This window comes from Melopsittacus undulatus, chromosome 12, assembly GCF_012275295.1.
Source record: "Melopsittacus undulatus isolate bMelUnd1 chromosome 12, bMelUnd1.mat.Z, whole genome shotgun sequence".
Lineage (NCBI taxonomy): Eukaryota > Metazoa > Chordata > Aves > Psittaciformes > Psittaculidae > Melopsittacus > Melopsittacus undulatus.
In genome coordinates this window covers 9,435,090-9,461,527 of record NC_047538.1, presented here as the reverse complement: position 1 = coordinate 9,461,527, position 26,438 = coordinate 9,435,090, and the positions used below count along the sequence as shown (strand labels likewise).

The 26,438-nt window shown below is 48.2% G+C and overlaps 1 protein-coding gene across 4 annotated transcripts in view; it reads left to right on the top strand.

Moving 5' to 3' along the window:
- MTMR3 (myotubularin related protein 3) overlaps positions 1–23,379 on the top strand; it is a 75,966-nt gene extending 52,587 nt beyond the window's left edge. For 3 of the 4 annotated variants that reach the window (XM_034068049.1, XM_034068050.1, XM_031042500.2), the window contains 11 exons: positions 3,110–3,315; positions 3,531–3,662; positions 5,415–5,526; positions 6,581–6,776; positions 8,339–8,524; positions 9,836–10,006; positions 12,072–12,217; positions 12,863–14,282; positions 16,132–16,242; positions 16,757–16,845; positions 21,056–23,379. In XM_034068049.1, coding sequence (XP_033923940.1) covers positions 3,110–3,315; positions 3,531–3,662; positions 5,415–5,526; positions 6,581–6,776; positions 8,339–8,524; positions 9,836–10,006; positions 12,072–12,217; positions 12,863–14,282; positions 16,132–16,242; positions 16,757–16,845; positions 21,056–21,227 — 2,941 coding nt within the window. In that variant the 3' untranslated portion in view covers positions 21,228–23,379. The remainder of the gene's footprint in view (positions 1–3,109; positions 3,316–3,530; positions 3,663–5,414; positions 5,527–6,580; positions 6,777–8,338; positions 8,525–9,835; positions 10,007–12,071; positions 12,218–12,862; positions 14,283–16,131; positions 16,243–16,756; positions 16,846–21,055) is intronic. The other variant, XM_034068051.1, reaches the window with a different exon arrangement.
- Positions 23,380–26,438: the final 3,059 nt, after the last annotated feature.

The following is a 26,438-nucleotide window of genomic DNA, read 5'->3' as shown; positions in this document are numbered from 1 at the left end:
TCTCCCCTTCAGGAGCCCTCCAGCCCAGCTCTCTCTGTCAAATCTTTTTGCTTTACTTCAGGGGGCAAACAGTCATAATGATTGTTTTACAATTCACCCAGTGACTTGCCTCAGACTCTGAGCACTGAGCTCTGGGACAGAGTGAGACCAGAGGCAGACACATGGAACAAACCCTCATTGTTTGCTCTCGCAAAGCACTTGAGGAGCTGAGTGGCTGGAGGAAGCATCCGAAGTACTTGGCCGAGGTTGGGCTGTCAGGAGTGTTGCTGCTCTTTCATGCTCGGATTTCTAGAAAATCCTCACAGCAGCTTCTGTAGTTTTTCTCTCTTTACAATTGTTTAAAATGTGAGCACAGAGCTATATAGATAAATGTGGCTGCGAAGGGGCTCTGCAGCTTTTCTGGCTTGGCTCCATAAAATCAATGTTAGGGAGAAGCCTTTGGGGACTTTCTTTTCCCCAGGAATTTTCCGTCCCTGGCAGTGTTCAAGGCCAGGTTGGACACAGGGACTTGGAGCAGCTGCTCCAGTGGAAGGGGTTGGAGCTGGAGGAGCTTTAAGGTCCCTTCCAACCCAAACCAGGCTGGGATTCTGTGATTGGTCCTCCTGGATGCAAGGAGATACAAGGACCTGGTGTATTTATTGTTGTCCTCAAAAGGTTGCTTGAACACAAGGAAGATGAAGCATGTGCAGAGGTTTACCATTCATCACAGTTACATAAGTTTCCATAAGGTGCTTTGTAGTTGTCTAATGGTGATTTGTGCTTTAGTTTCTGTATCATGGAACAGTTTGGGTTGGAAGGGACCTTTAAAGCTCATCTCGTGCAACCCCCTGCAATGAGCAGGGACATCTTCAGCTATACCAGGTTGCCCAGACCCACATCCAGCCTGCCCTCCTGCAGGAAGGCTGTGTTCTGCTTTATCTCTAGAGGGTCAGGGAACTTGCATTGGAGGCTTTGCTGTAATTCTTTCCAGTTGTTCTGACACCATCTTTCCCCCCAGCTCTATCTCTGGGGTCCTCGGAATCACACTTAACCCATTTGCTGTCTTTCCTTGCTGTAGCCAATGACTGTGAAATAGGAATGACTATGGTTCCTCAGAGCTCCAGCTGTAATAGCATTGTTTGCTGATTCTGCTGGTACGTTGTGCAGGCTGAGGAGTGCGAGGCCTTCACAGCCAGCATTGAACTCAGCTTTTGACCTAATGATTTCTTATTATTTGTGGTATAAATGGGAGGCAAGAACCTTGAGATGAAAATGTAACTCTTGATGAATGTGTGAGAATGATTCCGCAGCAGGTAGTAATGAAATCTGGGGGAACATAAGGAAAAATAAATGAGTTTCTCTGAGCGTTCCAAATAGATTCTGTACATGTGTAATGGTGGTTTATTCTCTTATGTCACTTGTACAGGAGCATAGCAGGGAGCTCAGTGGCCTTTCAGTGACTGGCAGGTGCTTTTTGCTGAATTAATTTGATGTCAGGAGAGCTGTAAATGGAAGGCTGTTCGTTGCAGTACATCCACATTTCGCTTCTCATGCTGGCCCCTGGTGTCAGCCGCTTTTCCTTCATTTCAGCTCCTGTGGTGTGTCAGTTGCTTCTGCTCAGGGAGGGAATTTTGTATGGAGCCATTACAAAAGAGCTATGAAAAAATCCTTCAAATCCCATATCACAGCCTGGTTTGTAATTGTTGGGTTTTGCAACAAGGAGACTTAACCCGAGGTAAGTGTTGCTGCCAATGCGTAGTGGAGGCAGCCGCTGCCGCTTGGTGTTGTGCCCCATAGTGGTACTGCAGGGATGGTGCTGCTCAGCTCCTGATGGGCCTTGGCAGCTCTGACGACAAACCTGCCACATCCATAAACATCTGCTAGAGTGGTGAGAAGGAGAAAAGTCAGGATTTATAGATCTGTAGGCTCGGGTGGGCTCTGGCTGCTCAGGGCTGTCTGAATCTACCGTGCTGCTGCCTTGTTAGAGGGGACTGAACAAGTCTTGCTTAACAAGAAGCTGAGCTGGCCAGTTTGTTTGCAGGAAGACTCTAAAATTCTTTGCTGCATCATCGCATATAGGAACTAGAATTGGCATAGGAAAAAAAACATTCCAAGGGCTGGAGCAGCTCTGCTCTGGAGCCAGGCTGAGAGAGCTGGGCTGCATCAGCCTGGAGAAAGAAAAGGCTCCTTAAGGGGAGACCTTAGAGCAGCTCCAGTGTCTAAAGGAGCTGGTGGAAGTTGTCCTTGCCTGTAGCAGGGGTTTGGAACTAGGTCTACTAGATAGGTATTTGAGCAGCAGCAAATGAAACACTACCCAAGAAGGATCAGGAAGAGGGATGGAGGAGAGCCACAAGTAGAGGAGATAGATGCAGATGAAAAGGGAATTACAGAGCCACTCCTAATACCAAGCTTCATAACGAGTAAGACTGCAGGTGTTTAGCATCCTGAGATGTAAAAAGTTGTTTTCCTTCTAGCTACTGAAACAATATCCAAGATCCACTGGCTTCATGGTACAGTTCAGCAGGGTTCAACAAGGAATGCTTCTGGTGACTCACCGGTGATGACTTGGTGTGGACACCATCGATACCCAAAAGCAAGAGTTTGGGTTACCATTGGACCTCATCAGACCAGGCATGCCAAATCCTGCCAGTATTTCCTACCAGAATGCCTACATTCTTCAGATGTAATTGGTGGTAGTTTTATTTTTAAGAGATCCCATCAAAAAGTGAATCTGTGGGTTTCCTCCTGTCTTCCAGCCTCAAACTTAGTGTGAGTTCAATCCACTTTCCTATTTGCTCTGGTAGTACAGGAGTAGACCTGCTGTCCAGCCAGTGTTGGCTGCCTCTTCAGTGCCTCATCTGCTCTTCTACAGTGTTCTCCAGCTTTCACTGGCTGACAGTATTGTGCAAGAAAACACTACCCCAGCTTTGACTTTTACTTTCCAGTGACTGCGTGGTCACAGTCAGCGTTTTGCAGGGAAGCTCATGGAATGCATCACCACTAGATCACAGGTCGAGGCTTACTACTGAACAATAGAGTGGTGAGCTACAGGAGTACATTTTGATTTTTCGTGCCCTCTGGTTTTCATCCTGATTTCAGTTATACAAGTTCTTTTTCTTTCCATTTTCAGGCACCAGAGCAATGGGGCAGTTATTTCCCGCTGTGGACAGCCGGAGGTCAGTTGGTGGGGCTGGAGAAATGCAGATGATGAACACCTTGTCCAGTCTGTAGCCAAAGCCTGTGCCTCAGACTCAAGGTCCAACAGTAACAAGTTAATGAATGGAAATTGTTCCAGAGATTTCTCTAATGGAGGGGACCTCTCTGATGTGGAATTCGGTGAGTTTGTCACTGCCCCTTTTCTGTAAGGGCAGAGTTTTATACAAAAGCTTATTGTCTTTCATGTACTGTAACAGATAATCAGGTTTAATCAGGAGTTCTCCAGTTTCTATGTGTGCAGTGCATGTGCACTGTAGCGCTTGAATGAATAGTGTTGTAAACAATGTCGGGAGTATCCTTCTAGTTACTCATGAGTTGCATATCCTCTTCCCCAGACTCCTCCATCTCTAATGCTTCAGGAGCAGAGAGCTTGGCGATACAGCCTCAGAAGCTTTTGATCTTGGATGCACGATCGTACGCAGCAGCTGTGGCAAACAGAGCTAAAGGTGGTGGCTGTGAGTGCCCAGGTAAGCTGTGTTTCTTCTCAGCTTTAAGTTAATCCCAAGGATTTGCTCAAATAGAACTACACTGTTGCACTTCAGCACTGCACCTTTAACAGGCTGCATGGATGCAGGTAGTATTAATCCATAGGAAGGTTCTGGATCCTTGCAGCTTTCCCACTGCCCTTCAAAAGGACAGGCTTAGCTGTAAATGAGGTCTCTTTCTCAGAACATAAAACCAGCTGGTAACAGTGTTCAATAAATGCTGAACTGTGTGGAATATGCTGATTAGCTTTCCCCTGCTGAGTCAGATACATCAACTAGAGTGAGACAAAGGTGTCCAGTGTGCTGATGTCTAAAAAAGTCCCTGAGCAAACTTGTATAAAGGCACTGATTTTAGAGAATAATAATGTTCTAGAATGGTTGAGCAGAACACAACTTTGCAGCAAGTTTCCTAAAGCTGAACCATTTTTCAGCATTTATATCGTAACCCAAAGCAACTGAATTCCTGATTCATTTTGTTTGGAATGTGTTTGCAGTTACCACTTTCTGAGTTCTTTTGGCATGTGTAAATTGTTGGTATTCTAAAGAAGGTACTATTTTATGGTCACTGTTGGATATGAATGCAGCCTGTTAAAATTCCATGGGTGGAGAATCTAAGGAAAAATACCAGGCAGAAAAACTGCAGATAACAAAAGCTGGTTTGACCACATAAGGAAAGATGAATTTTTCATGTAACACCTCAAAACTACTAAATCACAGAATCTTAGCCTGGTTTGGGTTGGAAGGGACCTTAAAGCTCATCCAGTTACAGCCCACTTCCATGAGCAGGGACACCTTCCACTAGAGCAGGTTTGGCCCTTGTCCCAAGCCCCTCTCCAGGTTTCCTGCAGCCCCTGGAACTGGAGCACTCTGAGGTCTCCCCTTAAGGAGTCTTCTCTTCTCCGGGCTGAACAAGTCATTCCTCATCAGAGAATAAAATTTCAAATCGGAAAAACAGTCTCCAGGAAGTTTCATTTTCTTCTTCTCTGCTGGAATTTATAGGAGATTCCCAAACAGCTTGTCTCCTTCAGTGCCTCAGACCTGCATTAAGTGCTTCCTTTTTGCTGATAGTTTTCTCCAGGCATTGCCTATTTTGCTTTATTCTCTCTATAAAAACATGTAATTTATGTTGTGCTTTATTTAATATATAATATAATCCAGTACAAAGACAAAACAGTGCTTAAGTTGTCTGATGGTATCTCTCTTTTCTGACTGGAGTTACGCAGTCCATCACTAACAGGATGTTCTGGTTGAGGCCAGGGTTTGTTGGGCTGATAAAGAGTTGGGAAATCAAATTATATAAAATACGCTCTTTTAAGAGACCACTGTATTTTCTTGTGCAAACACTCAATATCCCATATTTCAAATCCATAAATTAGGAGTTAAACACTATTTATGCTTTACATTTTCTTAGGGTGCTTCTCAGTCTTTTTAAACCATTCTATAATCTGGAGCTTCTATCACTATTCCTATAGGTTTGTACTCTGCCTTTTGTAATGCAAAGTGAAACACTGCAAGTAAATACACAAACACTTTGCACACTCCTTCCTGTTTTGCTCTGCCCTGCTGTAATACCTCCTCAGCTCCAAGCCCTCTCTCTCCTTACAGAATATTTGTAAACAGGTTATTTCATCTGTCCACAGCACCAGTGGTTTGGTTTGATGAAAAAGCTCCTTTGAGAATTTAAACATTGTGTAGTTGTTAATTTCTTCCCTCTATCTTGATATTTCCCTACAGAATATTACCCAAACTGTGAAGTAGTGTTCATGGGGATGGCAAACATCCATTCCATCCGGAAGAGCTTTCAGTCGCTGCGTTTGCTCTGCACACAAATGCCAGATCCAGGAAAGTAAGTGGATGTTTGGTGGTTTTGCCTTTGTTTACATGTTTCTGCCACTGCATTCTTGTGCTGCTGGTTTGTGAAGTGAAATGCAGGTTTTTCCCTCAGTGCCTTTCCTGTTAATAACAGTGAGCTGTATTTTTTCATTTCGATGGAATTTGAGCTAAAGGAAGTAATTGGCTTCTTATCATTGAAGTGAACCTAGAAAATGAAATCTGAGATTATAATGTAGCCTTGAGTATTGGTACTGGAATGTCCTGATTTTCAGTTGGGTTTCTAAGTGCTAGCATGGAGGTTACCTGCTATTCCTGGTTCTTTAATCTCTGCTGCTTGGCTTTCCTTCAGAAAAATCTAGTGGTGTTGCATGTACTTCAAGCACTTAAAGTGTCATTTCAAGAGATGTATTTCACAGCTCTCCAGTGCTGTGGGATGACTGGCCTCTAACAGCCCATCGTCTCAGGAGCATCTGAGATGGGTCTCCATTAGGACACGGGCAGGGACCCCTTCTACTGGAGCAGCTGCTCCAAGCCCCTATGTCCAGCCTGACCTTGAACGCTGCCAGGGATGGGGCAGCCACAGCTTCACTGGGCACCCTGTGCCAGCACCTCAGCACCCTCACAGGGAAGAGCTTCTTCACAGCAGAGCTGTTCCACCCCTCAGATCATCTCCATGGTCTCCTCTGCATTCGCTCCAGCAGCTCTACATCCCTCTTGTGTTGGGGGTCCCAGAGCTGGATGCAGGACTGCAGGACTAAGTTGTACCAGTCTTGCTTTCCCTACCACTCTCCTGGCTTGAGTTTGCTGCTAAGAGCCTTCCATGGCATCATCGTAGATCCAGAATGGCCACCCTTACTGAACTGGATATGTAGCTCTTCTTAGGGTAGAGATTCTTCAGCTACCTACCGCATACATTGTAGAGCTTGGGAATAGCTGAGGTACAGAGATTCTGAAGGCACCTTAGGTTCCACCCTTCCATTTAGGCAGGATAAATTCCAATATCCCCACCTCCTCTTTTACGAAGCATTGTAAAGGAACAAAAACTGTCTCCCCTTGTTTTCTTCTAGTTGGTTATCAGCTCTGGAAAGTACCAAATGGCTGCAGCACTTATCTGTGCTTCTGAAGTCTGCACTGCTCGTAGTTCATGCCGTGGACCGAGATCAGCGACCGGTCCTGGTGCACTGCTCGGATGGCTGGGACCGAACACCCCAGATAGTGGCACTGGCTAAACTGCTGCTAGATCCGTACTACAGGACCACAGAGGTTTGTAACCACCTGGTAGAGCGTGAGGTACTTACTGGGTTTAGGTCCTTCTCTGTCAGGTTTCCCACTACAAAAGGCACTAAAGCTAGCAGGAGTTTCCTTGGTAGGCTGCAGATACAGTTGTGTATAGGTGTAAATAAAGTCTGTAACTCAAGAGCAGATTATATTTCCCCCTTTGATGTAACTGCACAGTCATGGTCTGTGCTTTCCCATCTTTAACTTAGGAATTAGTGCAGAGTGCTGCACATTGCATTTCCCGCTCCACCATTGCAGTTTCTCAGCCAAGTATTGATACAAAGCCTTTCTCTTTTCTAGGTTGCCCAACTGCATGTTTTTCCAGTTTCACATTTTCGTTGCCCTCTGTCACTTAGTTACATTTCTCCTGGTTTTCCAGGCTGATTTCCTCCTCCGCCCCATCACTTTTCAGCACTGTGTGATATGTGATGGCTGGATTCCATCTGCCAGCCCACGTGCAACATGCCTTTGTTGTCTAGAACAGAAGCATGTGTCTGAACACTGGGCTATAAACTGCTGCTTAAAGCCTTGGACACATGAGGACCAGAAGTTTAAACTGTGGCAATGCCTTTTGGATGAAACTGTGGAAACTTCTTAGATGCTTTTTCACATGGGTTCTAGAAGTTGGCATCCATCAGGTCAAAACATGCTGCTCTGTCCTTGGCACAGAGCCTCCTCCTGGTCCCTCCTAAGAGTGCCATCATCCCTGCCCAAAGTGTGGAGTTCTGTACGCATCCCTTGCCTTCCTTCTGTCACCACTGCATCAGAGGAAACCATAAACTGTAGCTGTCTGTACAAGGATCAGAAATGTTTAGGAAAATGAGGCCTCAGTAATGTCAAATCTTAAGGTTTTCAGCTGTTATTTTTGCCCTAATTACAGCTGTTGACTTAAGTATGCTCTACAATTTTTCTTCCCACTACAAATCAAACCCTTCCTAACATGTGATGGGTTTTATATCCACTAAGATGAGCTGTCATGCTCAGGTGCTCTGTCAGGCACTGTTCTGAAATGTTCTTTGCCCTTTCCATTTCCATGAGAAGTCCTGCAAGGCTTTAACCAGCCTTGTGACTGCTCTGTGGGGCAAGCATCATCCAAGCATCTGTGTCATGTGTGGATGGAGGAATGGGTTTCTTTAATGTTGGACAGATCTGCCCCTGTTTTCAAGGGAGAGCTTTACAATTTCCTCTCCTGTCCATATGCTGGTTTCCATGATCCAGGTGGTTTTGAGCAAGGTGAGGTTTGTCCTCACCCCTGCCTGGCCAAGAGACGTCTCATTCAGGGTCTTCCCTGGCAGTCACTGAGGACTTTAACCTGCCTTATCCCCTCTCCTGTTCATATAGACCTGGGAATTCAACTCTGTCCTAATTTCATTGTTCAGCATTTCAGAACCCAGAGGCATTAGGTGAAGAAGCAGTAAAGCTAAGTAATGAAGCCAGTGCTGAAGGGAAACAGTAGGCATAAAGGGATTCCCCCAAGTCTCAAACCATCTTAGCAAATGGAACCAAAGTGAATGAGGACCTTTTCATCTGTCCTTTCATTTCTGCAGGGTTTCCAGGTGCTTGTGGAGACGGAGTGGCTGGATTTTGGCCACAAGTTTGCAGATCGCTGTGGCCATGGTGAGAACTCGGATGACCTGAATGAGCGCTGCCCAGTGTTTTTACAGTGGCTGGACTGCGTCCATCAGCTCCAGAGGCAGTTCCCTTGCTCTTTCGAGTTTAACGAAGCATTCCTTGTGAGTTGTGGCTTGAGAGATTGCTGTTTTATAGACTGCTGCTAAACCAGTACCCACTGCTGACATGCCATAGAGGTTTCTGATGTTCCCATCTAGCTGTGATATGCTGCAGCCTGATAAAGGTAGCGGGAAAACTGCCCAGATACAATAGACAAAAGTACTTGTATACTTCACGGGACCTGAGGTCTGTTTGCTCTTAAAACAGAAGCAGGACTCTTAAGGACTTCTTTTAGACTTTAAAGAAATAAATAGATGATATGAATGTAATAGTCTCACCTAAATAAGCTGAAATAACTCGAGTGTAATGCATCCATGCAGCATGAACAAAAAGTCATGGTTACTGGCAATATAAACTTCCCCCTACTTTGGTCTTGTTTTGACTTGAAGGCTCCTCCTCTAAAACTGACCTGCCCCTTTCCTTTCCATTCATTTATTTTTCTGTTTCTTTGCTGAAAATGTGTGGGATATGAGCTGTGTTCGTTTGCTTTTGAAGTGGACACCTCTCCTGTTAGGGATTTGCTTGGGATGCTCAAAATGAGTTCTGAAGGCTGGAAGGCAGATCTCTGGGGAAGTGATGGTCACAGACTGTAAGGCTAGAAATCTAAGAGTAGAAGTTTCTAGGAAGTGTCTGATCCACCAAGAGATTTAAAGCACATTCTTGTGCTTGTGGCTGACTTGCATTACCACTTGCCAGCTCAGCCATGTAACTGGGTACAGCTCAGTTGTGAAATGAGATACAGGGGTTGTAACTGGCTCCACAGCACACTGCTAATCTGCAGTACCCCAGGTACTCTGGCCTTTTCAGAGTAAACCCCTAATTGAAGACAGCACTGAAAGACTTGTCTTCATTTAAACATCTGAATAATCCCATGCAAGTAATTTATATGCTTGAAGTTAAGTTCATGTTGAGTTATTTTGTTAGACACAATGAATAACGATCAGAATTTCTGTGCTGCAGCAATGTGTTGTAACAGGGGGATCACAGTTCTCTCCTCTGCCTATCCTGCAGCACTAGGAGAGTGAATCAGCACAGAATAGGCTTGATTATGAATAAATACTGCCTTTCTATTCTGTATTTCTTCTTGCATTTTTTTAGTCATGATTTTAAAAGGTTCTGCTCTGCTTGAACTCTTTTGCAATGAATTTATAAGGAGTTATGCAAAACTGCAGGTGTGTGTTTGTGTCTCTGCCCTTCTGAACAGGGTGGGTTCCCTGCAAAGGAAGGATTTGTTGCTTTTTTGCCTGACTGTTGACTCTTTCATGAAGCCGATATCTTCTACCATGTGACAATGTCTATGTTGGTCTGTGCAGGTGAAGTTGGTGCAGCACACCTACTCTTGCCTCTTTGGTACATTCCTGTGCAACAATGCGAAAGAGAGAGGAGAGAAACACACTCAGGAACGGACCTGTTCTGTCTGGTCTTTGCTGCGGGCAGCAAACAAAGCCTTCAAAAACCTGCTCTACTCCTCCCAGTCAGACTCTGTATGTATCCTCCATTCCCCACCTTGCAGGGAGCATCCCTTTAGGGGCTCCCAGGTGCAGTGCTCTCAGAAGTGGGTATCATAGAATCATGGAATGGTTTGGGTTGGAAGGGACCTCCAAGCTCCTCCAGCTCCAACCCCTGCCACGGGCAGGGACCCCTTCCACTGGAGCAGCTGCTCCAAGCCCCTGTGTCCAACCTGGCCTTGAGCACTGCCAGGGATGGGGCAGCCACAGCTTCTCTGGGCACCCTGTGCCAGCGCCTCAGCACCCTCACAGGGAACAGCTTCTGCCTAAGAGCTCATCTCAGTCTCCCCTGTTCTGGCAGGTTCAAGCCATTCCCCTTGGCCTGTCCCTACAGGCCCTTGTCCCAAGCCCCTCTCCAGATTTTGTGTTGGCCCCTGTAGGGACTTTAAAAAACCACCCAAGCTTATAGAATGGGACATACTAATGGCTCAACTCTTATCATTAATACAGTGTATAGGTGTTCTCCTTCAAACAGTACCCACTATGATGTTTCAAGTCTTGCATTAAGTTTGCTGATGTTTAAGGAATGTCAAATGCAACCACAGAAATTTCTCTATGCTGGAAATGCATTTTTTGTAACTAAATATTTTGCCTCATTTTCTGTAACAGAAAACATTTCACTGTTTGACAAGCAGAGCTTTCTAGAGGACTGAGCTATGCCGGAGGAGTGTCTTAAAGTTATTTTTTTAAGACACTGTGTCTATATACATCTTGAATCTGAACAAGAAAAGTAACTCTGATTATTCAGTATATCTTTGTTTCTCTTAACACTTGGATGTTCTCAGTGTGGTCCTTCCGTAGCAATGCCTCACAGTTCTCTTTATGTGATGGAAGGTCATGTAAGGTATGGAGGGATGCAGTGTGGTGGGCATGTGGCAGAGTCATCAAACATCATCATGATGAGGACAGCAGAGGCATTTAAACCCATTTTGCTTATAAAAATATCAGGTATCATAAACCTAACTGTAAGGCCTGTGCAGTGGTTTTGCATGTGATGGATGTGGCTTTTGGGTTGTTCCTTCAAGTAGCTGAAAGCATGAGACACTGCAGATAAATACAGCTTGTGAGGACTTTTAAAGCTGTGGATGCATCCAAGTTTTCCATGAAAACACCAGCAGAGGCTGTGGGAACAGGTAATACTGTCCCTGGCTGCCCTCACATGCTGTGTCCTGCAGTACAGTCGCAGTCTCAGTGCCTTGGCTGTTCTCAGTAGGCCCTACACTGTACTGAGGCAGTGAGGATAACCTGCAGTATGTGGGAGGTTTTTATCTTGTATTCATCTTTTCATGGTTTTACTTCACTCTTTAAATGTCTTTTCAGTCTCTCTCATGTAGCCACACGTCTGTAAACCCATAGTTGTTCACTAGCAGCAACCACCAAACCAAGCCACCCACAGCCCTTGCTTTCTCTGCCATTGCCTGCCTTTCCACAGGGAAGTTGCCTGGGAAAAGAGTGGAATTGATAGAGTGACCCGAGGTGGTTTTACACTGAAGCAGAAAGCACATTCCACAGGCACAGAATCCCTTTTAAGAGCAAGCAAGTCAGGAGTATTTCTGCATGTACTTACTTTTTAACATACCAGTGCTTCTGCTGATGACAGGGTTAGCTTTGAACTGGAGCCTGTGGAAGGAGGTTCTTAGTTCAGCTTTTGTGGGACAGGGTGTAATACAAAGTACAAGGCAGTCTCTGCACTAACAATGGGCTTCTGAATTCTCCAGCAGTTGGATTTGTGCAGAGGCATCATGAAGGTGTAGATTCACACAGAGCACACTGCAGTAACTCATTCAGGAGAAGCTGAAAGCCAGCATTGTTCTGCCTCAGCCTCTGTCTCTGTGAGAGATAATCACATATCCAAATGGAGCTGGTTACAAATGCCAGAGCTGCTCGCTGGCCTTCACAATTACCTGGAGATCTGGCAAAGCCTCCCAGCTGCAAACCCAAATGGGCACCTGCCACCTTTGTCAGATTTGAATCCTTCCCTGTGTTCTGGGATCAAGGAGCAGTTTGCCATTTCTGATCCTTGTGTGTTCCCCCCTCTCAGGTGCTGTATCCAGTGTGCCATGTGCGGAACTTAATGCTCTGGAGTGCTGTTTACCTGCCATGCTCTTCTCCCTCTACACCCACTGACGACACTTGTGCCCCATACCCTGTTCCAGGCTCTAGCCCTGAAGATCAGCCTCTGGGCAGGTGAGCCTAGAGCCCAGAAATCCCATCCTGTAAAGTAAGATCAACAGAGAATATTGTGGGATATAAAAAGGAGAATACTTGTGGTGGGAGGGAGCTGTTTTTCACAGGCTTATTTGTGGGACCTACCCACAAGCAGTCTGTCGTTGCTTGAGTTATGAAAGCCGTTATGTTTCAGAGGTGATAACATACCACAGAGAAGATTAGCAAATAGAATTAAGCTCTGGGTATTGCATAGCCGTGTAGAATTCCTTATATCCTTGTGGGATACAAGCTTTTCATTTGATGGTCTTGAATTTGAGTTCTTTTCCTGTTGCATAACTATAATTCTGGGGTTTTGAACAATGATTCTGAGCACATGTTGCTTAGGAGATGGGACCAGACTGTAACTGTGCATTGTGGGAAGGGGATTATTCTGGGAATGTTTGAAGTCTGAGGGAACATCTTTTCCTGATGGCAAACAAAGAAAGTACTGAAACAGCCCTGCACTACAGATGGTCAAAATGTGCTCCTACTGCATACTTCACAGAAGGCCATTAGCAGCTTGTTACTGTCCTAATTGGGGGTGGGTGGGGTAGGTGGTATTAAACTGCAGTAGCTAAGCATTGAAAACACTGACTTGGATTGTGATTATTTGTACTTTCCCAGGTTACCAAAGACAAGATCCTTTGACAATCTGACCACAGCCTGTGACAGCAGCGTGCCTCCAAGCAATCGACGCAGTAGCGACCCAAGCCTCAATGAGAAGTGGCAAGAGCATCGCCGGTCCCTGGAGCTGAGCAGCCTCAGTAACCCAGGGGATGACCCATTCGATGGGGACAGCCACAGTAAACAGGGCAGGGCTCCAGTGGGAGCAGAGCTCTCTGTGGCAGCTGGTGTGGCAGAAGGACAGATGGAGAACATCTTGCAAGAAGCCACTAAAGATGATGTTGGTCTGGAGGAGCACTTGAGGGGGAGCCAGGAGACAGTAGGTAAAGGGGATGAAATTGCCCTGGATAAGGAGAAGAGAACTGAAAATGTACAGGGGTATGTTGGTGACGTTTGTGGAAAGGCTGAGATGGATAAAGGTATTGTAATGAACAATCCAACTCTCAATCCACATCCAGCTTCACAAGGTGCTTCTGAGCTCAAAGGACAACAGGATGAGCATCCTGATCTCAGTAACACTACCCAGAAGGTATCTCAGGTGAAAGGACTACAGGCTGGAACTTTGGAGGGCTTTGTAAGTAAAGACACTCAAAAGAATATGGAGGAGGAAGGTGTTAGCAAACTTGAAGGAGAAGCAGAGAGCCTGTACAGTGCAGAGCAGGCCAGCCTTCCGTTACCTCTGACAATCCCACATGAGGCAAGGACATCCAACATTGAAAGTTCTACAGAAACCTTAACAGAGAATGAAGCAAAGCAGGAGCTCTTTCTGAGGGGTCATTGCCACATACCTCCCCTGGGCAACAGCAGTGCTGAGGAGCTATCTCGAACTCTTGAAAACAGGCCAGAGGGGGAGAACATGCTAGAACTGCAGAAACTGGGAACAAAAGTACATAGGACTTCTGGTAGCAGCAACACTCACATCCCGATGCCTTCCCCTTGTGCCTTGCCTTTAGCTGAGCGTAAAGATGAGATTGTGTATAACGGGGAGCTGGAGACTGAGAACAAGATGACAGAGAAACCCACGGGGTTTGGGATGCCCCCGAAATACCACACCACAAACGGACACTGTATGAATGGAGAGGACGGGCGCATCAAAGCCTCCCTGAGCCGACAGGTCTCCACAGCCAGCTGCAGTTCTGCACAGTTCCACTTGAGGAACCTGCACCAGAAATGGATGTTTGGTCACCTCGGTAAGCAGCAGGCAGCCAGCAGCCCAGACCAACCTGCCAGAAGTCACCTGGATGACGATGGGATGCCTGTCCACACTGATGTCATCCAGCAGCGCCTGCGCCAGATAGAAACTGGCCACCAGCAAGAAGTGGAGACCTTGAAAAAGCAAGTGCAAGAGTTGAAAAGCCGGTTGGAGAGCCAGTACCTGAATAGCTCCTTACGTCTCAATGGTGATTATGGAGACGAAGTGGTAAGTGAAATGGTAGTTGGGCCACTGCTGGCAACAGTGGGCTAGCTAGGCATGTTCTGGACCTCACCAGCTTGTCAGCTCTTGGGTTGCTGGACAGGTGGTGATAATTTGGCCATGCAAACTTTATAAACCACTTCAGATCATTCTGAGGAGAGCAGAGTACATGGCAAATGGCAGTTAAGGATGACTAATAGTTTCACTGTATTTTAGTTTGACCATAAATGCACCAAAGGCTTATTTCAGGATGGGTGTTTCACTCACACATACATGGCCAATTTCATGTGCCTTAAAAACCCCACAAACATATGAAAACTGTGGTTTAAATATGTGGGCAAAGATGTTTTTCTAAGAATGTGAATGTGGGATTTATAGGAGCAGTGGTGTAGGACTGAGCTCTGGGTGCTTTGCATGCTCAGGGTAGGAAAGATGCAGCAGTAGCTGCACTGTTGGCTCAGAACAGTGAAGTTCAAGGCTCATTGACTGCAATAAATTAAGAGCTTTTTCAACAGCCTTATGTCAGGGCTTCTGTAATGATTTTAAAAGAGCTTCTAAACTCTTTGTGTTCTTACTGGGAAGTGTTTAAAGTCATAAAACAGAGATTGAAGTTGGAGGCATGATTCAAATCCAGGGCTAAATCACAGATTTCCATAGCGATGAAATCATCTCTGCAGTTGCGGTTGCAAAAGAAACCTTAAAATGAGAGATGAAATGAGTATTAGTCCAAGTTCAGGATCTCAAGAGCTGACAAGTGTTCTCTGCATCTCCAAGTGGCTTGGGTGGATTTTTAAGTTGCTTCTCCCCTACCTGTTTTTTACCTCATTTCTCCTCTTTTGACTAATGAAAGTCAAAAGGTTTGGGGTTTGGATGCATTGGCCTGGAATTCCTGAGGTTGACGTAATACCCATCAAAAATTTCCTTCTTCCCTCATGCACATGATAATGTGGTTTATATGCCTGCAAAATTGAAAAGAAAATAAACCTCCAGGAGGTTTGCAGCTTCTGTTTAGTTTCCTGTTGTCTGGAAGGGGCAGAGAGGCTTTATAGACCCAGGTACATCTGTTGTGAGACTACTCAGTGCCTCTTGGCTGTTCACACTGGGAGATGACAGCACTTCTGGGCGTCCATTTCAGCTCGGTGTCATTCCAGCTGCGTGTGGCTTCTGTCACTGGTGAAAGCTTGGATTCCTTGGAGAAATTTGGTGCTTTGGTTTAATGCTAAATCTTCCATTTTCTGAAAGGCCATCACAAAGTACAGCGTGGGGCTGGAGGGGGAAGCGTGCTGTGCTTGAGAAAATACACCAGTTTGAGAATCTGAGTTTTAGGTCAGTTCAAAAGAACTCTACCTGGATAAACTGTATTAAGGAAGTATTATTTCCCTAAAACTGTATATGGAATATATATGGCTCAAATTCAGAGTTTCCTATGTGGGATTTGGCTTGTATTTTTCAGTTTTGCTGACAAAATGATCTATGTATTACTGGTGTTAGCTTTGAAAGTGAAACAGCCTTGGAAAGGAAACATTGGAGCCACAGGCAGCCACACTTTGGGTGATGAACCAGAATAGCTGCTAACCCAGCAGAAGAAAAGATCCCAGATCCATTCTGCCTTACATCACCCTGTCATCAGAGGGTCCAAAACTGACCTCTTGGGGGACTTTTTGCTTGGTGGTTTGGGTTTTTTGCAATTCGCCATAGGTAGGGGTCCAGTTATGGCACTCACCCTTGCAGTGCAACCGTAGCCTGCTCTTTCTCAGCAGGAGGTACCCTTTCCACTCCTCCCCATGTCCAGTTTTATTTGTATGGGATTAGGGATAGGGGATGGTTCTGTTCAGCTGTGTTTGTTTGCCAACAGACTTCTATACCCGACTCGGAAAGCAATCTGGATCAGAACTGCTTGTCTCGCTGCAGCACAGAGATTTTCTCTGAAGCCAGCTGGGAGCAGGTGGATAAACAGGACACAGAGGTACAGACTAAATCCCTGTAAATCACTCATTCTTCCCGTAGGATGGGGATATTCATAACTCAAACTCTCCTTCAGCCTTTGGTCATGTGCCACTTCTTGTGAGCTCTCTTCCTTGCGCTTCACTGCTGTCTCGTGCTTCAGCCACTGGTACCTGTGCCTATGAGCCCTCTGCCTTCTGCATGGAACTCTGAGAGGCTGTGGAAGGGATGGTTAGCTCAAGCAGCCTTAGGTGGACACATGCTTGATGGAATATTCTTGGCTGGATACATCTAAAGCCCAGGAAAACCCCAGGGAATTGGACTTCATGGCATCCTTTCTGTTTGAGGGAAATCTAGCGTTCTGTTCTCAAGGTTCCTGTCGTCTGTCTCCAGTTGTTGCAAACAATGGATTTGTGCTCTCAAAATAGAACAAGCACCTCCCTTGTGGTGCTTTGCTTTGAATTCGGGAGCACAGATGAGATGGGTTTGTTTCTAATTGCCCTCTCCTTGATATGTTTGGCTTGGGTTCCTTGCAGGTGACGCGATGGCTCCCAGACCACCTTGCTGCGCACTGCTATGGCTGTGACAGCACCTTCTGGCTTGCCAGCAGGAAGCACCACTGCAGGTAACCTGTGCCTTCACAGAGGATGGGAGGGAGGCCACGGCTTGGGTTTCCCTCTCCTTTTAAACCACATAGCTCTGTTCTCAGGGCTGGATGTCACACTATGGGGTTTAGAAGAGGGCTGTGCACGCTCCAGAAGAGCCAAGCGTGCTGGAGGAACTAAGCAGTCTCTCCTCTGTATTCCAGTTCTATGAGATATATATATTTAAAAAGCCAGGTATTTGCTCCACCCTAACCTAAACAGAGCCTGCCTTTTGTCCTCAGGCTGGACCTGGAGGCTGGTGCCTCTTTAGCCATTTAAGAAGTGTAAATGATAAAGAATACTGGTGTGTCATCTTGGCAGTCAGGAATTCAGTACTGCAAACAGATAAATAGCAGCATCTTCCCATTGCTGCTGCAAACCTGCTCCTTTCCTTCTCTAACCATTCTCCCCTTTTCATTAAATGGCTTATGTAGAGAATCTGGAAAGAACACCTTTGTGAGCTAAGCTTTCTGGATTATTCTTTGCCACACATATTGCCAGCATAGGCTACGACTGATAGTGCAGCAGGGGCTCAGGGAAAGACAAGTGGCAGAGGTTGCTTGATGAGCTCATACTCCAGTTAAAGACAGGGAATCTCAGGTTTCTGTTTCATACAATTCCTCCTCCTGATTTCTGGACAGGAGAAAGCTAACACAACACCCATCATGGAAATAAATGGCAGTTATCCCATTTTGACGCTTCATTGCTTTTTGAAGCACAGAGAGTTAAACCCATCTTTCTTCGGTTGTGTCTATTTTATGTATTGCTCCATTTAGTCTTGTAAAGATAAAGCCAGGGGAGAATGAAAAGTTGTTGAAGGGCTTTGATAATTTTTTGAGTGTCCACAGTGTTTGAGCAAATTTGTATGTCTTGAGGCTTCAGATGAGAAATAGAATTGCCAAGCATGCAGTTGTACACATCCAAAGGGGTGTATGAGAGTTCAGGTGGTGCTTTCCTGTGGTCTTCTCCTAACACTGTGGGGTGCGAAGTGTGCCCATCAGAGCTGTCTCCCTAGCCCATCACACTGGGCATCTAGGCCTGGGTTCTGGAGAGCTCCTGCAGCATGGACACACACAGGATACCCCAACACCACAAGGAACACCACAAGGAGTTAAAACTGGGTTTCCAGTTTGATTGCAAACTGCCCTTTTGTGACTTGGTTTCTTCAGCTTTCAGATGGTGACCAGGCTGTCCATGTGAGCTCTAGTCATTTACAGCAGAAACCAGTAAGGAATGGCAACCAGGAAGAATACCAAGTGTTCCCATAGTACACGTGTTCAAACCCCCAGTGCTCAGTGGCAGTCTGCTCCACAGCTGACCCGAGGGTGAAAATGAGTTGAAACCCACACAGTGAAATCCTTAAGCAGGATGAAAACATCCCACTTCCTTCATTGCCCTCGTTTGTTGCTTTCCCTCGTTCCCTTCTGAGCTCTTTCTCCCCTCCTTGCAGGGACATTGAAGGTGTTGATCAGATCTGGTGAGCATTTACAACAGCCTCTCTCTGTTCTGTCTGCCTTTTCTTGGTAACATCTCTGAACTAACCCAGTCTTTCCAACTCTTTTGTTTTTCACTTGCCTAGAAATCACTAGAAATAAGTTGGGGTTGGGGGGGGGAGGCAGCACAATCTGGTGGCTGTTTAGATCCACATAACCAGGCCTGTCTCTTCACAGAAGGCACCTAGGACTTGGCTTTTGGTAGCTTAAATGGGGGTGTGGATCTCACACTAACACCATCAGTAAATTGTGTGTTTGAGTAACAAGGAATGCTTCACTTCTAACTGAGAAGAGCCTGTCTTTCAAGTGTAGCCATTACACACTTAGTTTTGATTCTTTCCCTTTTCTGCCTTATTTTTGGGAGAGGTCCATGAGGTGTTCAACAATATTAATAACACTGCAGCATGTTGACAAAAAGCCTGCTACTTCTTTTAGAAGGACTGAAAATACTGTGATGGTAACAGGGAATGCAGAGTTGGTAGAGGGTTAGTATAGAATCATAGAATAGTTTGGGTTGGAAAGATCCTTAAGATCATCCAGTTCCAACCCCTGCCACGGGCAGGGACCCCTTCCACTGGAGCAGCTGCTCCAAGCCCCTGTGTCCAACCTGGCCTTGAACACTGCCAGGGATGGGGCAGCCACAGCTTCTCTGGGCACCCTGTGCCAGTCTGTGGCTCAGTAGGAAGAGGATGTGTGGGCAGCATGATTCCAGGTCACTCTTCCTCAGATGAGTAAGGTGGCTTTTCCAGCATGGGTTTTTAACATCTCTTTGTAATGTCTTGAGCAAAGCAGAGGGACCACCAGGATAGAAAGCAGGAGTTGTTCAGGGTGTTCTGAATCTTGGGGGAGAACAGCTACCCTTATCTGTCACAGAGGGGTGAAACAACAACAAACTCCAAGCGTATGCTAGGAAGCTGGTGAGCTGCAACAAACATGTACTTGTTTTAATCCCTCGGGTGTCTTTTTGACCTCATCCATCAGCAGGGAGCTTCTGCTGGATCACCTTTGAGCAGCGGAGATAGGGGCTGTTGAACAGCTTTGCCGTGTAACACCTCACCGTGAGCCTGTTCTCACTCTGCTGGGGTTTCTGGTAGAGGTTTCTAACAGGGTCCTGGAGAAGACTTCAGCACCACTGCAGGAAGGCTGGGGCTGTTGTCAGCCTCCCAGTGTGAGGGTTACAGCTTTGAGACCAGGAGCCACTGTGTGGAGCTGAGAAAATTAGCCCACTGAAGTGACAAATGGGATTTCTCTGCTGCCTCTTTCCCCATCAGTGACCAGCATCTGGAAATCTTGTCTCTTTGGCAGTGAAGCATTAATCAAAGCTGCTGGCTGTAGGCAGAATTCTCTGTCAGTCAGATCTTTCCTAGCACATAATAATAATGGCACAGAACCCTGGTGGCAAAGAGTGAAAGGATGGGGTGTCAGGCACGGAGGTGAACCTGCACAGGTCGGGTCCCTCAGTGCTCTTCTGAACTCCCTGTGGAGCTGCTGAGTGCAGAGCACAGGACCCTCAGGTTAGTGTGAGCAGCAGCAGGTTTGAGGGGGCTACAGGAGGAGCAGGTAACTAACTTGAAGTTTTGGTACCATCCCTGCCTCCTGTGAGCTGCATGCTCCGGCTCACACCTGACAGGAATGTGTATGAGCACCCTGCTGTGCTGCTGAGCATGACAAACCTGCCTGCCCAGCTCTGCCTTTGCATGATCCTTGGGACTCAGTTTACCTTGTGTGCGGAGTGCTGGGAATGCTGCAGTAGGGACCGAGCTGCTGGGGCATTGAAGGATTGCATCAGCCCAAACTGGGGCTGGCTTTATTTCATCTGCCCCATGCTTCAACTCCCACCAGTGTGCTTGAGGGAAACAGAAGGAAATGTCCCCGTGCTGGTACTCAGCAGCTTTTAGAAGAGGAAAGGAGCCAAGGCTCCCCCTCCGCCCAGGACATTCTGTCTCTAACACAAGGCTGGGTGAGGGATGTGAGCAGGCCCAGGGTACCACACTCCACATATCCTTACAGGGGGAGTCCCTTGATTGCTCTGCTTTAGCCATGTGCCCCTGGGGTGCAGTGCAGTGATGAGCATCATCGTGTCCAAGCTCCTCTGCAGGCCTTGGAGAGAACTCACCCCTGTTTCAGGAAGGAGTGGGTTCCCTCCAGTTTCATAGAAGCACAGAGTCCCAGCTTTTGGGTTGGAAAGGACCTTAAAGCTCCCCCATTTCCAACCCCTGCCACGGGCAGGGACCCCTTCCACTGGAGCAGCTGCTCCAAGCCCCTGTGTCCAACCTGGCCTTGAACACTGCCAGGGATGGGGCAGCCACAGCTTCTCTGGGCACCCTGTGCCAGCGCCTCAGCACCCTCACAGGGAACAGCTTCTGCCTAAGAGCTCATCTCAGTCTCCCCTTTTTTCAGCTGAGTTTGCTCTCAGTGGTGCACAGGAGAGCTGTGGCTCTAGAGATGCTCCATGAGCACTGTGCTCCCTCCCGGTGTCCTTCCCTAGAGCTCCACTCCAGCTGCAGCAGTGAGGAGCGCAGGGAGCAGCTGCTGCTGTGGTGGCTTCACACTCATCCTGTGCTTGGGAAGGAGCCGCTGCAGCCTCTGAGCTGACCACATCACAGCCCCATGAACAGCAGAACTTACAGCTCGGGGAACGTTGTCAAAACTGCTCCTAATCTTCTCTTTTCAATTTCTCCTCCCTTCTTGATGCAAGGAATTGTGGAAATGTGTTCTGCTCCAGTTGCTGTAACCAGAAGGTGCCCGTTCCCAGTCAGCAGCTCTTCGAACCCAGCAGAGTCTGCAAATCCTGCTACAGCAGCTTGCACCCCAGCAGCTCCAGCCTTGACCTCGAACTGGATAAACCCATCACTGCCACCTCAAACTAAAGTTCCAGCCTTGAAGCAGCGCGGAGCAGCCGTGCCCATTCCCCCCGACAGCCAGGCAGGAGGATTCCCGGTGGGCTGCGGCTGGGATGACGAAGGAGCCAAGTGTGCACATGGGAGGTTGGGGCCTGGGACACTGCTCAGCAGAACAGACCTCAAGGATGTGCCGCTGGATTGTGGGATTCTCCTTTTCCAGCTCTTCCCCTTTTCTTTTCTGTCCTAGTCGTGTGTATGTGTCTACGCGCGTGCGTGTGTGTGTATATATAATAATATATATATGTTTGTTTGCTGGAAGGTTGTGGCAGTGGGATGGGAGCTGGCTCAGAACCAGCTTTCCCCTTTGTATTTAACTGTTCCACTGCAGAACTGTTGCAGACAGACAATTCAGGGGGTGGGGGGGGAAGGAGAAGAGGGGAATGAATCCAGCCAGTGTGCGGAGCGTGAATTCCTGTAGCGTCAGTGCTAAGCGCTTTCAATCACTCCTGTTACTTCCAAACAAGAAACTGCTGTTTGGGAACCTGTTGCTGCTAGAAGAAATGGGAATCTCTTTCCCAAGAGAGCACTCTCCCTCTCTGTTCTTAGAGTGGGCTTAGTTACCCTCAACCAGTTGCAGAGCTCTGCTTGCACACACACCGGGGTGCTTTGTTGCCAGCGGCTCGGAGCGGGATAGCGCTGGCAAAGGGCAGCACATGCTTGTTGGGAGAAGGGATTGGAGTGGCTGTGATGGGCTTTCCTCTGGTGCCTCTGAAGTTCTGCCAATGCAATCCATTACTGAAACCCAAGCGGGGAGTAGGAGACCTCTGAGTCCCCCTGTCCCTTGCTGTGGGGGGGTTACCGGGTGCGGAGCTGCCTCGGGGCAGGGCTCTGGCCGTGGCTCACACAGGCACCACTGTGCTCTGGTCCAGAGCCAGGGCCGAGGCTGTCCCCAGAAGAGCAGAGCAGCGGTGTGGTGCTGGGCTCGCCCCACGGCAGCGCCCTCGTGCTCATCTCCTCCTTTGCAATCTGTATCCAATAGACTCTGGATAGGAGAAACCTGCCTGAGGGTTTACAAAGCCTGGAAATGCATCCTGGATTCCCCTCCTTCCTTCTGCCCCAATCCAAGTCACTTTTCAAGTCACCTCACTGAAGTGTGAATCTCCTGAATATCCCTTTCTAAATGAGTGTGGGGAACTCCTCCCATTCCCTTTGGATAGAGCCTGCGTAGTGCAATCTGGCAAGGAAGAAGCGTAGATCCAGCTTTGCAGTGTATTGCCTGGACACAGTTCCAGCTTCTCGTGATACTCCCAAGAATCCTGCTGGAGTATCTGGGAGTGCTAGATACATAAGCTCAAAATCTCAGAAGCCTTGGGACGGGAGTGCTTGGAATGTCGGAATCCCATAATCCACAGCAAATATCACACAGAGAAAACCATCTCAGAGTATCCATTAGGTCTGATGGGGAATGTCAGGGTGTTCTAGTGTTAACTTTGAGCTTGCCCTCTCCGGGAGCATCGTTGGGGTGCAAGCTGGAGATGCACAGGACAAGCAGGAATGTGCAGGGGCTGGTGCAGCCCTGCAGCCTGCATCCATGTGGGAAGGGGCTCCGGAGGGGAATCGCCTTGGGCTCTCCCCTTGCGTGGGTCTGAAACATCGCTCAGCCCATCAGGAGCGCAGAGTACGGATAAAGACGGGTTCTCCAGGCACATGGATCTGGAAGTGTTTGTTCCTGACCCAGCACAGGGCCAGGCAGTGGCTCCGAATGGAGCGAGAGCAGCCAGAGCAGGGAGAGGGCGATGCCAGCTCCATCCCGGCTCCTTCCCAGGGGGATGCTTTGAGGTCTGCCTCTGGGAGCCGTGGGGAGGCTTTGGGGTGAAACCAGATTGTGCAGTTCTAATGCCAGGTGCCAAGAGGTTCCGATACGGGTGTGGGTCAGTGATGTACAGTGTGAATAAATGCTTGCAGCTCTTTAGTCCTTTTTTGATGGATGAAGCACTTTTTTTATTACTATTATTTTTCTTTGTATGTAAAGGAGGCCCCGGAGCTGTACAGAGCCCCCGCTCCTCCCGCCAGGAAAGTGCTCCTCTATTTTTCATTTTTTGTCAAAGCCAGAAGTAAATACTTTAGAATTGTTAAATATATAAATAAAAGTGAATAAAGTTTAGCCTTTTGCATGGCAGCAGTTGCTGACCCCTTCCTCCTTTCTTACCGTTCTTCCCTGCCCTTCCCAGCAGCTGGGGCTGAGGCTCAGCAGAGCCACCAAGGCTGCAGCTTTCCCGGTGCTCCCTTTCCCACTGGATGTCTTGGTGCGGGCGTCCCAGGGAAGGGAAAAGCACCAACCCCGGGTGCCCTCAGCACAACCAAGGTGGGAATTGCCCCAGGGCCTTGTCTTCCTCAGCATCTCCTTTTCCCTTTTCCCCTTAGGCAACCATCGCGTTCCAAAGCACTGATCTGAAGCCATTGACCGGAATGTGGGAGCAGTTGGGATCAGCAGGGAGCTCTCCTGCTCTCAGTGAGCTTTGGAGCAGGGAGCTCCAGGTCTCCCTTCCCCTTGCAATTCCTTTTGCCTTTTGCAACCCTTTTGGTGGAGCTGCAGCTGGTGGGGAACAAACCAGACTCAGGTGTAATAACTTCTGATCTCTTCCCAGAAGGTGGAAAACTGCTCCTTGTCCTGCAGAGTCTCGTGCTCCATTGCCCCGGCTCCTCCCACAGCTTCCTTCTTGTCTCACTGAGAGAGGATTTGCTCCCAGTTCTCAGGGGCCTGAGCAGCATCCCCAGCAGCTGCGAGTGACTTTGGGCCAGGCCTGCTCTGAGCACACATCGGGCACACATCGGGCACAAAATCTCACAATGTTCATTTAACCCATTAAACCTGCAGGTTCTGGGCAGAGCTGTGGGCGCAGCTGAGCTCCCCTTTACCCCTGCAGGGACAAAAAGCAGGTCTGATGTTTTGCACTGTTAAGAACATGCAAAGGAACCACAGGGTTTGATTTTTCTGTAGCTCCTTTCACACCTGAGTTACCCCAAGTGCTTTTCCAGCCTCACTGGTGGAGCTGTTGTGTCCTCTCCGGCCCCGGGCATGGTGCTGCTGGTGGTGTGCCCATGGGCTCCACCTGAGCTGGGGGACCTTGTGCCCTGGGGATCAGCTCTTCCTAATGAGCCTCCCTCCCTTCTGGCAGAGCTCTCAAACAGCAGCAGAGCCTCAGAGGAGAGCGGTGCTGTCAGCTCAGTGTGCGGTGTCCCTGCTGTCCTTCAGTCTCCTCGCATGGAGGTAGATGGCCAGAGTCTCACACATACAATCCAGCCTGGTTTGTATTGGAAGGGACCTTAAAGCTCCTCCAGCTCCAACCCCTGCCACTGGAGCAGCTGCTCCAAGCCCCTGTGTCCAACCTGGCCTTGAGGATGGGGCAGTGTTAGTGACTGAGGAGCCCAGCAGTGGTCATGCACACACAGCCGTTAGCAGAACCAGCTTCACTGCAGGGGTGAGGAACCGTGGTGTGTAGGGTAGAAACCAACAGCTCTTGCGTGGGGAAGGGGGTGTCAGGAACCACTCCTCTACCCCGGAGGGGCTTTGGTGTGGGATGGAGCCTGCATTCGGAGGTGGTTTGAGCCCTCAGGAGGCTGCAAAGGACAAAAGCCCCATGCAGGAAAGCTGATTCCGAGCTCCCTTGGCCGGGGGGTGCAGATGTTCCGTGCTCAGTCTGTTACCATCCCCTGACAGGTCCCTGGTTACCCAGTGTGAGCCCTTGAGGAAGCTGGGTCCAGGGTGAGCTGGAAGGTGCTGGGCTGTCCCTGAAGGAGCTGCTCAGCAGTGCCAAGGGGAGGCCGGTGCTTCCATGTCTGCTGGGGAGCAGGATCCGCTCCTCTTTGACCCAGCCCTTAGGGCTGCCCTCAGCCACTTCCATGGCAGGCTCCTGTGCTCCATGGAGATCCCTGCTGTGCTTAAAGAGTAAAAGCAGTGCCTGAGGCTGGTCTGGAGCATGAGGAAAGTGAGAGGTGCCTGGGCTCAGAGCAGGGCCAGGTGATACTGAGCAGTCCTGCTCGGGTGCTCTGTTACAGAGGGGCTCTACCAGTGCCAGGGTGCAGAGACAGAAGCATCACCTTGCCCCCCAGCACCTGTCTGTGCTGCTGCCCCTGCGCCCCATGGGCACAGTGAGGAGCAGTCGCTCCAGGCAGAGTAGTAACAACCGCATCCTTCCTTTGGTACTCAGAGCACCGGCACCAGCTCAGGTTGTTGCATGTGGGGATCAGTATCTGAAGGGTGCCTACAGGGATGCTGGAGAGGGACTCTTCATTAGGGACTGTAGTGATAGGACAAGGGGTAATGGGTTAAAACTGAAACAGAGGAAGTTTAGATTGGATCTAAGGAAGAAATTCTTTACTGTGAGGGTGCTGAGGTACTGGAATAGGTTGTCCAGGGAGGTTGTGAATGCTCCATCCCTGGCAGTGTTCAAGGCCAGGTTGGACAAAGCCTTGGGTGCCATGGTTTAGTGTGAGGTGTCTGTGCCCATGGCAGGGGGGATGGAACTTGATGACCTTAAGGTCCTGTCCTACCCAAACCATTCTGTGATTCTGATTTAAGATCACCCCATTCCTCAGACTTTCACCTTCAAATGCTGCCCAAGTTTTATCCTGCTGTTTAACAACCACCATTTTAAGCCAGTTTCCCCTAGTCCTGCTGTTCATTGAGTTCCCTGCAGTGGCCACATCTGCTTGTGCTTCAGTGGGGGTTTGGGTGTAACCAGATGACAGCTGAAGTCTTGGTTAATGACTTCAAGCACATTGAACCTTCTGAACCCAGGGAGCAGGAGCTGTTCAGCAGCAGCACGCAGCGTTAGGCCCCGGTGCTTCTTTGTGCCAGTGTTTATTCTGCTGCAGCCTCACAGCGAGTATTCACATCTTCATAAAGCTGTCATTTTCCTACCTGGTGACAGCTTTACAGCCCCTCGGGTCTGTACTGGAGCTTCCGTCGGGATCCCCATCCGTGGGGCTGAATTTTAGGCTCATATGTTAGGAAAACTTAATCCTGGTGTTCAGACATCCATGAGAGCTCCATTGGGAAGGGGTGAGGTGACCCCATGGGGCAGCGCTGCGGATGAGAACAGACACTTGGTTCATCAGTGTCTGTTTTCTGTTCTTAGCAATTTCTTAATGAAAATCTTCTGGTCATCAGGGTGACAGCAGGCAGGAGGAGGGATGGGCTGAGGGTGATGAGACACAGTCACGATGGAGGCCTTT